General features: G+C 36.3%; 1 protein-coding gene across 1 annotated transcript in view; it reads left to right on the top strand.

Moving 5' to 3' along the window:
* Positions 1-12,903, top strand: part of GPATCH2 (G-patch domain containing 2) — a 117,359-nt gene that overhangs the window by 17,850 nt on the left and 86,606 nt on the right. The window contains exons 4-5 of the mRNA XM_082277266.1: positions 5,042-5,224; positions 6,291-6,370. Of these exons, the coding sequence (XP_082133392.1) occupies positions 5,042-5,224; positions 6,291-6,370 (263 nt within the window). The remainder of the gene's footprint in view (positions 1-5,041; positions 5,225-6,290; positions 6,371-12,903) is intronic.

Genomic DNA, 12,903 nt, shown 5'->3' on the forward strand with positions numbered 1-12,903 from the left:
CTTTTCCTTTCTCTGTTCCAGTCTTACAGCTTTTTCTTTTTGTTTGATTTCTTTGGTTCCCATGAAGTCCTCATCTGAGCTCTGCCTCATTTGCCCTCCTTTCCAAGTTATCCAAATGCTTACGTTAGGTCATGTGAGAGGGCACCAGCAGGTCTCTTGCTGTGATGTGTCCCAGCTGTGGTAATTGCTTCTGGCAGAAGTAATTTGGGTTCAGCGTTGGCAGGCCCAATGGGGCAAATGTTTTTATTCTGTGAAACATGGCATATTCCAAAGAATTAGTCGGCAAAGGCTTAAAGATCGTGGAAAATGTTTAGTGAAGGTATTCTCAGGGTAGAAGGTAGCTGCTGAATTATTAACAAACCTCAAGTGACTTTTTATGGGTTGTATTTTCTTCAGAGGTTTTCAAATTGGGCATTTTAGGGGTAAGATTTAATAGTTAGGAAGAAAACCAAAATACTGTGATTCTATCAAGCACTTGAGTGTGGAGGTAGGAGAGTCTGTCAACAAAGTAATTGAAAGACCTGACCAGCAGCTGAAGCTTGTCTACGAGAAATCCTTATTACTTCCCTTTTTCTTCCTCTTTTTTCCTTTTGTTCCTAATAGTATTTTCATGGCTGCTTTTCAATTATTAAAAACTTTAATGATAAACAGTATTATGCCTGGTGTAGAAAAATTTTACAAGAAGAATTTTGAACCAGAATGTCTAGTTTTGCATTGCAGCATAAAATGCAACTCTGTGATAGGTCTAACTAATAGGATCTCCTGCAGTTTCAAGGCACTTCACAGGTCTCCTTTACAAAGGCACTTCACAAGTTAAGCTTGCAACATGATATTAACAAAACTATTGTTATTCAGCCACTAGTGGGTGATATCCTGTTTGGGGGGAAGAAATAGTTAAATTGCAAGTATGTTCTTTAATGAGCTTTATAGCTTCAGTATAGCAAATAAAAAACATACTCTGCATTCCTGGTTCATCTACACTTACTCATACACTTGGGGAAATTCAGAGTTGACTTAAGACCTCTTAAATCATGGTATGCAGCACTTGAAATGTCCTTTAAGATCTACACAAGTAGGAAGGAATATTATGTTAATAAAGTGTTAAACAGTTAAAATTGGAGAAGGTCAGGGAATGTCAGAGTTCCACTGTGGATGTGGCTACGCGTTTAAAGATAGTTGTTCATTATTTCACGATTAAACATTTATTCGTTACTGTGTCCTGTATGAAGATGACCCAGTACTGATTCAGTGTAAGAATTCTGGTGAGGAACTAATTTGGACCTTGTACAGCATGTCAGTAGCTGCAGGTGACAGGGTGTGTTTGTCCATACAGAAGAGAAATGGAGTGTGCAATGCAAAGTGAAATCACACCAGGTCTGAACTGTTGTGGCAAATAGGTTTATAGTCTTTGCTAGTGGAAAAGAAATAACATGAAGTTGTTGCATATGACCTGAGTAGTTGAAATCCTAAATTTTTATACTGTATATCTTTTATATGTATATTTTTTTTAAAGGCAGCTCCGTAGAGCACAAAGAGCAAGATGCTGTATTCCTCTGTGAATGGGCAACTTCAGCTTCTGCTTTCCTGAAACTCCCTGCATGTGTTACAGTGAATATCCCGATATCTTCAAATTATTATTACAGCTGTTAGCAGTGTGGGGTTTTTTTACCTAGAAAGAGGTACACTGGTCCTGGAAATGAGCCTAAAATTTCAGGGTATTCACAGGCCCTGTACTCTTGCTCTCCATGTGCAGTGCATTATCTACCAGGATAACGGAGCAGCACAGGATCACGTGGTGTTTGTAGGACATTGACACCAAACTTTTCACAGTAACCTCTCAAAGTATGTTGTGGTTGCTATAGGCAGGCACATGTAGTGGCTGCTGTTGAGCCTGGTCTGGCCATTTTGTAATAAAACAGGAAGAGGTTTTCTATCTCTTTGTGTGCAGTGGAAAGTTTGTTGTACAACTGCACTGCTTTAGCTTAAGTAAGATTCAGGTGAAGCTTTTCTGAACGTGAAACTGGTGGTGATGCAGAAGGTGTCTGTGTCCACAGAGAAACCACCAGAAGCTCACATAAATAATTTTCTAAACTACTTAAAGAAGAAGTCAAGGAATTTACCATGGAGCAGTAGTTACATAAATATGTAGACATAATAATATAGAGTGAAATTTAGACAAACAGCAATTGGAGGGAGGGGATAGCCTAAAAATTACTAAATAAATTAAGCCAGAAACTGGCCTGAAAATTTTAGGTTTGAAGTTGATATTCCTGAGCCTTAAATTGGCTCTGTTGTACTGATCAGTGCAGTTATAATTCAATATAAATTATTTTCAAGTAATTCCTTGAAACATTAGCCTTACACAAACAAGTTTGCTGCATTTCAAAAATGTGTTTAGGAGGATGCATGGGCTCTATTTTTGGAGATCTGGAGGTTTTTCTACCTTTCCTGTACCTTGGAAAAATGTCATAATTTGCTGTAGTCCTGTGCTGAATCAGCATTCTAGAGGAAAGGACAGTGTAGTGAATCTTTGGAAGTCAAAAATGTTGCTTTGAGCTTTTAGTATTCTTAAGATCATATTTGCTATGAATACTGTGCTGCCTTTTGAGAGCTGCAAATTAAATAGGATAAAATCCAAGAGCTTGATAACCAAACTCTTGAGTGGGGAGGCCTCTGTGTTTAATGCCTATATGTATAAGGTAGGGAATTAGTTAAATGCAGTGGTCTTCCCTGACTCTGAAAATGGCATCCCTTCAGGGTGAAGAAACTGGTAAGCAAGATGCCTGTGAGCACTCTCACCTGGATAAGAATAGTAGTAAAAGGCTTATGCTTGCCTCAAGGTTATAATAGGATTTAAAATATTTAGAGGATTCGGAGTTGATTAATTTCACAGACAAGCTAAAAACCAAGTATATCTGGATTCTGCTGTCTTGTGGAAAGAGACTAAGAGGTTCAGATCTGAGGTCTGCCTTTGTCTGTAAGCAACATAAGTGCTTAGGAAAGTGTATAATAGCATAAAAATTAAGGTATCTTAACAGAAAATTGCTTAACATACTAATATTCCTGTTACACAAAAAGGAAAAGTAATTTTGTATTTTTTCTCCCAAAGAACTCCTATTGGGTATATAGCAAAGATACCAATTTCCTTCCATAGCTGCTCTTTGCCTTATTGCACATTTCACCACCCCAGTTTTAAATTGTAGCTTTCTTCCAAGACTGCACTGCCTGCCTCTTACAGCTTCTGTCCCTGAACTCATCATGGAACCCCATTTCACAATTCTGTGCTTACCTCCATGGATGATTTATGTGTAAGAAGACTACTTTTGAGCTCCTGATAGTATTTCTTGTTAGTGAAGGTGTCTGGAGCTCTCATGACAAAATATAAAGACAAAGTTTAACAACGATAAAAGTTCAGAAAGTGTTTCCAAACATGAAAGTTTGGAAAATCAAAACAAAGGATTTCAACCTTAATTCTGAACCATGGACCAATCTAATTAAAAGGTGTGATTCTCCTTCCACCACCACCAGTGTCCCTATTAAGTATTCTTAGAGTTCCTCCAAAGAGCCCATACCTGGCTGTAACAAAATGAGGACAGAATTAATGGGGAATACCTTTGTGAAATGTCATAGCTATAAATGAGGATTAGAGTGAATAGGGAGAGCAGGCTGAAATGCTTCAGGAATGCAAAGAAATTTAAATCTTATATTGACCTATGTATCTCTTTTCACCTTTGTTTTCGCCTTCCTCCATCTAAAAGTTCCTGTTCTGTAGCCTCTGCTAATTTTGCTTTTAGTAGTGGTCATTAAATTGTAAGGATCCCATTTCACCTGCAAGTGACCAGTGAAGGGCTTTAATTATTCTATATTGTCTTGAAATACTTGTCCTGATTGAATGTTTACAGACATTTTCACTTGTGCTTGATCTCAAATATTCTTTACGTTGCAACAATTTATTTGGAGAAAGTGTGTTGGATTTTATTTTTCAAGAAATTTTTGCTTTGGTTTTCATCGTTTGTGTTTCCCCACTATGAGTGACAATGAAATTTTCCACAAATGCTTTTTTATTCTGGAAATCTGTGTCTCACAAATCTTGCATTCGTATCTTGCTTAGTTTATTTCCAAATAAAAATTGAAATGCCAAACAAATAATTTATGTGCAGAAATAATGAGGCGTGGTTTGGATGGTTTGAAGTAGAATAAAATGTATAGCACATACCTAATCTAATTTTTGGGTGGAGGAAAGGAAATTTCCCATGTCTTTCGAAGATACTTGCGGTTCTTCTGAAACTAGATGGTGTGTATGAAAGAACATTTTTAAAAGAAACATAAAAATTAATTTTTAGTTGCCAGTGTGTTTATGAGCTAATTTTAAGATCAGATTTTCAATCTTGTCTTATTTCTTAATTTAAATCCAAGTATTTAAATTCTACATAGATAAATAGTCAGTAAAAATGACCAACTTTGTGTTATAATGCAGTATAATTCTCAATCATGTGATACTGTCAGTTTTCATTTAAAATCAACTTTTTCAAAACTTATTTCTAAATGAACTTAATCAGTTTAACTTCATTTAGTCACATCTGTTCATGATTGTTTTTCCCCTTTTACTAGCCATACAAATCATGAAATTAAGCTAATTATATACCATTATCAGCTGCAAAGAACCAGTTTCAGTTTTATACCTTTTAATTCCCTGCAGGAGATTAAAGCTTGTTTTTTTTTTTGATATGTAAAGTGCAGTAACTTAAATGGATTTCCCCACAGTTATTGCCAAAAGGATTAGCTAGTTTATTATTGTTTTCACTATTGTAAATTGGTTTTAAAACATTACATTTTATGGTGTTTCATTGATGGCAATGCTTGTCATGCTATTGAGAAACATTTTCCAAATAAAACTGCTATATAGCAGTAATCATTATACAGCAATAAAACAAAAGATATAATAATCCTGTCAGAGTATTTATTGATAGTAACATCTGATTTTTATCTTCTCTGCTCCTCCCTCTTTTTTGGGGGATTTGTGGACACTGCCCTCACACAGGTGATGATGAGCAGAGTGATTGGTTTCATGAAAATGAATCAGGTGGAGCATGTGGAATTACGGGGGTCATTCCATGGTGGGAACAAGAAGACTCCACAGAACTGGAGAGAGAATTGCCTGACCCAGTCTTTGAAAGTATCTTAACTGGTACTTTCCCTCTTATGTCCCGCTCGGGGAGGAGAGGTAAGTAGCAATCAAGCAAACGCAAGCTGTAGAATCACTTGGTGCAGTGGAAAGATATCTATGGATTATATGAAATATGTAGAATATGGACAAGATCTTGGAGTTTGAATTGTTTAATTTTTAATATATCATTAAAGAGAAATAACTCAAAATCAACTATTAGAAAAGTCAAAAGGTGGAAAACAGCTCATTTTGGTAGCCTCCTCTTTTATTTATTGTCTCGATGTTTGCATTGAGAATTTTTCAACATTAATTAAAATGAAATTTGATATTCCATTTTGTTCCTGGCTTCTGCTGTAATGTGTGGAATTCTATAGAAGTTCATTAATTCAAAGTCTGGAAAGACTAGTGTGACCATCTGCTTTGCTTTATGGTCAGGCCATGTTGTTTGTATAGAAGACGAAAGGGTTTGTTTAGAGCACAGATTGAGATTGTAATTTAGAAAATACTCTTTATTTCTAAAATACTTGCAACCACTGTGCATCCAGTGTAACCAATAGTAAGTTCTACCAGTGTTGGGATTGGATTCACAGCTAGAAACCAACTCTTGTCCAAAGATTGAAGTTGTCAGACCTCAGCTTGCTGCCAAGAGTTTTGTTGTACCTTCCACTGCCACAAGGATCTCCTTTCACATTCAACTACAGATCTTCTCTGTGAGCAGTTAAACTGAATGTATTGAATTCTTTTGTGAGGCTTTTTCTCCAGATGCTTGGAATTGCTTTGGAGGACTTGGTCTTTGCAGATGGGCCAGATTTAACGTTTCCTAGTGATGAAGGGATGCAAAAATCATTTTCCTGTTGCAGTTCAGTGTGTTCTGCTTATGCAGCCAGCTGTGCATAGATCCAGGATGGCAGTAAGAATAGCTGCAGAAATGTTAATTTTCATGACAACTTACTCTTTCTCTCGCTTTTCCCATTCTGTGCTCTGTGTTTCCACCAGTACAATGTTTGCCAATAAGATGGTTTTGTTTTACAGAGTTCATATTAATAGATTGATATGTAATGGTGAATTTTGTTGGTTCTGTGGTAGACAAAATATTCTTGAATCAATTTTTACTTTTTTGTAGGTTTCCAGAGTAGATGTAGTCATCTTCATGGAATGCCAGCAAGAAGCATAAAAAAGGCTTCAGGAAACCAGAATGCACTGGTAGGTGTTCTCATTTTTGTAAGCTCATGTGCACTGTTCTAAGAGGTTTTTAAAAAAACATATTCCTCTCATACTTGTTCCCTGATGTTGTAGATGGGTAATGGAACTGTAAGACTCGGTGCCACTGAGTGTGGCACTGCCTGAGTGTGTGTTTGCTCTTTTTAAATACTTTGACGCGTTCCTCTGAAAAAGAAAGAGTCTGATACTGTTTCTCAGTACTTGTTTTGAACTAAGCAGAGGAAAAGGTTTCCAGTGCAGGTGTGTGCATATAAGTTACCATTTTCGGTACATATTTCATGTATATATGAAAACATGTTTCACTTTTATGATGGACATCAACCAATTTTTTTTCTGATAATAAAAAAATTCCAGGATGCATTGTGGTACAATTCAGATCATTTTTCATCCCAAAAATTTACTTTGAAAAATATATCCTGTTCTCTTTTGTTTGGTTTACATCTGTGTGGTCGGGCGAAAAGGGTATATACAAAAAAAATTAAAGCAGGTTATCCATGCACCTGCCATAGACGTGATGCATTTCTTTGGACTCAGCCTCTTCTAAGGCTGGAATTACAAATGGGATGTTTGGGGTTTTTTAGTACCTATAGCCCTAGGAGCAATGTTTATAATTGAGGAAAAATTTTCACCTGTCTTTGCATTTCTATGCAATCTGATACTTGGATTTTCCCACAACTTCTGTCTAAAATAAGTTTCTAATAAATTTTTTTGGAATTTTTCTTTGGAGAAGGGCATGATGAGATGAGAAAATTTACTTTTTAAATTTAAATGCTAAAATGTATTAATTATTGCCCAGTCTATTCCTTTCTTACAAGAAAAATGTTTGGAAGAGGAAGAGAATGTGGGAGATATCAGGTGTAATAAACATAGGCCAGGACAATAAATACTGCAACATGGATATTCTTTATTATTAACTGTTAATGAGAATATTAAATGTTTTCAAATTTAAGTTGCCTAAACAACATAAGTTGCTTCTGAGAAATGTAAGGGTTATTATATGTGGAGAGAATAGAAAGGAACTGCTAGAAATTTAACTCATTTTGAAGAGGCATGGGTTTTGTAATTGAAGCTCCTGTCCAATAATTGCCATTTGGAGCTGAATAAGATGCTTTAAAACCTTGGCCTGTGATCTCTGCTGTTAGTGGTCGTGAATTAGATGAATGCTGTCTAGTTCTTGGTTTCCTATCTACCTATTTTTATTTTTGGTTCAGTGCTTGCTTGAGCATATCTGGGATTTGTAGCCCATTTTCTAGGCTTATTGCAATTTCACCCTGGTATTTTATAGGAGCTATTATAACTGATAGGTTAGCTTCATGGTACTGATGATACATGGCTTAACTACCCTAAAACCTGCCTTTTCCTCTAAATTGTAAAAAGGTGATTAAATTTCAATTGATGAAGATATACTGTGAATGCATATATATAATAAAAAATCCTAATGTTTATTTTCTGCTACGCTTTCTGGATTGTCCTTAGGAGCCCATTTTGTCTTCCACTCATGATATCCCATATATAATGATGGTATTGTAGCTCCCTTTATAACAGAAATCCAGGCCAGTCTACTAAAGACTGATAATTCAGTTACCTCCAGTTATTAAATATATCATTTGCATGATGTTGTGGAAGTAGGTTGGCATGTGAATGTAGCTTCTGAGTCACTATGTCTAGGCAGGAGGGATGTGCTATTAGCTCTGCAGATGCAGTTTTCTGACCTCCTTAATGACTTTATGTTTGTGGGCACATCTGCTGCATCAGTCTTTGCAAACATGGCTATATAAACCAGAGCTCATGTGCTTCCTTTTGCCAGTGATTGCTTCCTAAAGGAAATCTTCTTCAGATACTTCAATCCAATGACAAAAAAAAGTCATTTAATACCTGTGACATCTGATAACACAGAACAAGAAGTAATTACTGCTATTAGATGGTAACAGTGAAGAAGAGCAAGAATGCTTTTAGAAAGATTAATATCCTGAGGAAAGAATACTGCAGACTCAACTTATTGAACAGAATTGTGGTGTGAATTAATTCCTTTTTAACAGTGAGGAGTCTGATGTCTGTATGCTTTTACACAGTCCTGAAAGGGAGACAAAGTTAAAAAGAAAACAAAAGGGGATACACTACCTAAAAGACACACGTTGTATCTTGTGTTCAGTCTAAGGATGTGTAATTTGTATCTAGGGAATGGGAGCATACAGTTGGCCTTTTGCATACAATCAACAGTGGTTGAGTTGAATTGGTTGAATTCTGAAGTTATATATGACCTGATCAAGTAGTCCCAAGCTTCACAGTGCTTTATGTTAGGGATGGGCAAAAATCCTACCGTGTAGAAATAGTGTTCTATGAATGAAACACTGATTTCTTAGAAGGAATGCTTTTTTCTTCCAGTCTTTGTGTGTTTATATACTTGGCACTTATGTAGTGACCTGTAGTTTATATAGATGTCACTTTTCTAGTACTATATCTGTGTTTTTTCTAGCAAATTGCATGTGAAGCTTTGGTATTTCATCAAATAAAATCTGAAATCTAACATTTTAGATGTGTTGGAACTTTAAAGGTTCTTTTCTGTGATGTAGAATAGTAAATTACCTCTTTACCTAGAATGATTAAGGTTGTCATTTTTTTCTCAGATGGATTCCTGGGGAGAGCATAAAACCCTTATTAAAGAAAATAAGAGTTAATTATAATTAGTGAAAACGTAACATGACTATTTTCTCGTTTTCTTCAAAATGTTTTGCCCAACTTAGTGTTCAACTGAAAATTCTGACTTTTGTTCACAACTCCTCCATACAAATAAGTGAAGGTTTTTTAAAATGTGTGCTGCTGTTTTAGCTATTCCTTGTGTTGTTCTAGGTACTGTTTCTTCCCTGAGACAGGGAGAGCTATTGCAAGGTTTTGTTCGAGAGCTCTTGTGTGTTGTCTCTTCCTGCATGTGTTCCCTGTCTGGGCTGGAAGCTGGTAAGGGATTTCACTGAGCTGAAGTGCAAAATACATGACCAATAAAAAAGATGCTTTCTTTTGACTCTGCCAGTTTTTCCATCCATCACTTCATGTCATGGGGTTTGGTTTCATTATATTAAACACAGCTTGTATTGTCTTGCACTCATAGATTGATTTTTTTTCTTTTTTTTTTTCTTTTTTTTTTTTTTGCACAGCTGTACTACTACTGAGCTTGACTATACACAGTTGTAATTATTCAAAATGTGCTTAAAGGATGAAAGCTGCATTTCCAGGGCCCATTATCTGAAGGTGCCTGAGTATTTCTGTCAAATCCTGTGACTTTTTTTCAAAAGTTCGAAGATAGAAGATCTTTTCTCAAAAATTTGTTGACAAATTAACAGTCTATTGACATGAGGTGAAAAGATACATTGAGCACTCGTGCTTTTTTAAATGGCTTTCAAAGTGTAAAATTAAATCAAACATTTCTGCTTCTAAGTTCTTTCTAACTGAAGGAACAGCCAGCTGTTTTCAGGAGCTTTTTTCTTGTCAAAATAGTTTGGAAATAAAGTGAAATATTACTGGTTAAAATCCATGCTATGGATCCAAGGAATATTTCCTTAAAGAATAATTTAGGCATTGTTTTTACAATATTGGTTAGAAGCCTCTTTGTGGATGCTCTGCAACTTTTGGAACAGCGCTGTTTCTCAAGTTACAGTGTATTTGGTGGTGTGGAGAATTGGTTTACATTGGGTTGATGCCTTTTCCTGGTCTTAAAATCAAGAGTCATACACGGTTAGAAGGGGAAAAGGGATTTTACCTTGGTATTTATTTTAAGGATCCTTAGGTGCACACGTCCAGGTCATATGCATTGAGATACACCCTGCCGAGTCTGTCTCTGTGTCTCTGTCTCTCTGTCCCTCCCCCCAACATTGGGTATAACATTATAGGTGTTACTAATTACCATATCTATCAAAGATTCCCCAGTGAGAGGTTCAAGTGAGCCCCCCCTCCCCAAGGAACCTTCCCCTGGATGGATCTATCTTGGTTTACAGAATGTGTTCTGGAGAGGACCTTGGGGTCTGGGGCACACTGATCCCCAGCTACGAAGCTTCTAAAATGTTTCGTCTCTCAGCTTGACAAACAAGTCCAAGAATGTAGGGAAAAAGCACTAGGAATACAGAAGTTATAAAAAGGTATAACAGGGGTATAAAAGAAAAGGCAAAAATCTTCATGGCATCGGGGTGAGTGGTATAAAGTCAGATAAAACAATTCAGTATCAGCGAGGTGCATGAAAAAGTTTATCTGTGGGGTATTAATTATTTTCTTCAGTTAATGATTTTCTGTCATTTGGAGTGATAGTCTCTGTATCAAATTCTGTGGAAATGTGATGGTATTAGATTATAACAAAACTGAACTCTTGTTGGATTTCACACTTTGGTTCATTCAAGATGAGGAATATTAGGCCTCTGTCTGAGGGTGATGTTTTGAAACCTTATGCTGCTAAAACTGCATAAGAATTTACCTTTAAGCGAGTAGGAGAGTAGGGTTTTTTTGGTATTGTAATGGTTTTATTATGATTTCCTGTCATCAAAAATACTCTCAGCTACTGAAAGCATTTCTCAATATGCTTTTGCTTTTTTTTTGTTTGTAATTACCTTAAATGGATATCTACTTATGCAAAATGTAGTGAATGTTGTGCTCTCTTAATCCTCTTTTTAACTCAGTACCTTAGTTTTAGAATGCAGAGGGATAAAACTTCCTTAATGAATGGGTGGTTTCCTGCACTTAGTGCTTCCTGCAGATAGACTTTTTTTCAGGCAGAAAAATTTGGTTGTTAGGAGAGGAGATGCTGCTGTGATGTCAGTGTAAGCCCCACCTTTGATTCTTCCAGTGTTCAGTAACTATTAGCAAAACTGCTGCGGTTTTCCTGAGGAATGAGTCAAGTGGCACACTTCTAGACTTCAAAACTTAGTCACATTGAAATAGCAGAAGGTGTCCCGTCTTATGGCAGGGGGGTTGGATTAGATGATCTTTAAGAGCCCTTCCAACCCAAGCCTATGAATAAAAGGGAAAAAAGCTTCAGTGAAATATCAAAATACCATTATAAACAACGTGGGTTTTGAAATAAAATGTAAATTTTGTGGTTGTTGTTGTTTTGTGGATGTTGTGATGTTCGTAATTTCATGTATCTATACATTTTTGGAGGCACTACTCACTGTTCTTACACCTTAAAATCCTCACGGTGTATTCAGCATAGCAAGAGCTGCTTTTTTCCACAAATTTTCCAGTGCATTTTTGCCAAAGCTTTCACTTACACCAATGCCAGCTTAATATAACTTCCATCTGCCATGGAAGCACCCGATGGAGGACTAAAGCTGCTTAGCAACTTTCATAATAGTTTAGCATACTTACTTATCAAAAGGATCCTAATTATACCTGTTGCATTTTTCATGGTAGGTCAGTTCTCAAAGGGGTTCTCATCTCTAGTAACACCAACAGTGGTATCCATACATAAGGCACTGTTGGTTTGTATTTTGTTTGTTCAAGGCAGAGCACTGCAATTAATAGATCAGGTTTGTCCGTGTTGATGTCATTGTTATGAAGGGTTTTGATTTCTCCCTATCACTTATGAGATTTATGGTTAAATGAAGTCTGCATTACAAACTGCTTCGACTGACGGTGATTTTTTGTCACCTGAAATTGTCTAATGAAAATCTTAGATTATCTTGGTGTCATCAAATCAGTAAAGAGGCACAAGTAGTACCACAGCATTTCTGTCTCATTTGAAGCTTCAGTTCATTAGCTACAAAAGTTACTGGTGAAGGTGAGCCACATGTGTTTTTATTCTTTCTTCTGTACCACTTACCTTGAAAATTAAAGTGTAGAGTCTAGAATTGTGTCCTGCTCTGATTCTTACAAAATCTAAGACTATCAAGAAAAAAAATAATTTAAATGCATCAGGCAATTAATAGCTTGTGGAGATACCTTCATTTTGTTGGTAAAGTACAGCAGTTATCTTTTAGGTGTAACCACTAAAAGAGATACTCTGTGTCACAAAGCTCACAATGGTTTTTCTTGGTGTAGTTGGCCTGTGGTGACAAAGCATACCCTTAAACTATCAAAGATTAACTTCTGCCTAGCTGAAGTGAATGTGGTGACTTAGTCTCTTCTTGGACTCTCAAGTAGTGTCAAAACCAGCATCCCACTTCAGCAAAATAGTTGCCCTCCAGCATTAGTCTCAGAAATGCCAGATGTGCTGCTTAGTTTTTTAAATGCGTTCTGTGGTTTATTCATGGTGACAAGTGCTGTGAACTGTTAGGCTAAGCAGTATTTCTTGTAATTCACCTCAACCCAACCACTCAAATGATTGTCATCTACAATTTCACTTAAGTTTATTTTAAAGGAGGACAAACAGCATTGTGATATCCCTTTCATTCTTCAGTTAGTGTCTGTCTTGAAAACACATTTAATACAGTTTTACAGCAGTCTTTACAGATAATAATGATTTTAAAAACCTCTGACCTCAAAATACGAAGCAACATGATTATTCCTCTTGTTTTCTGCAGCTTTAAAAGAAA

This window comes from Coloeus monedula, assembly GCF_965178545.1.
Source record: "Coloeus monedula genome assembly, chromosome: 2".
Taxonomy (NCBI): domain Eukaryota; kingdom Metazoa; phylum Chordata; class Aves; order Passeriformes; family Corvidae; genus Coloeus; species Coloeus monedula.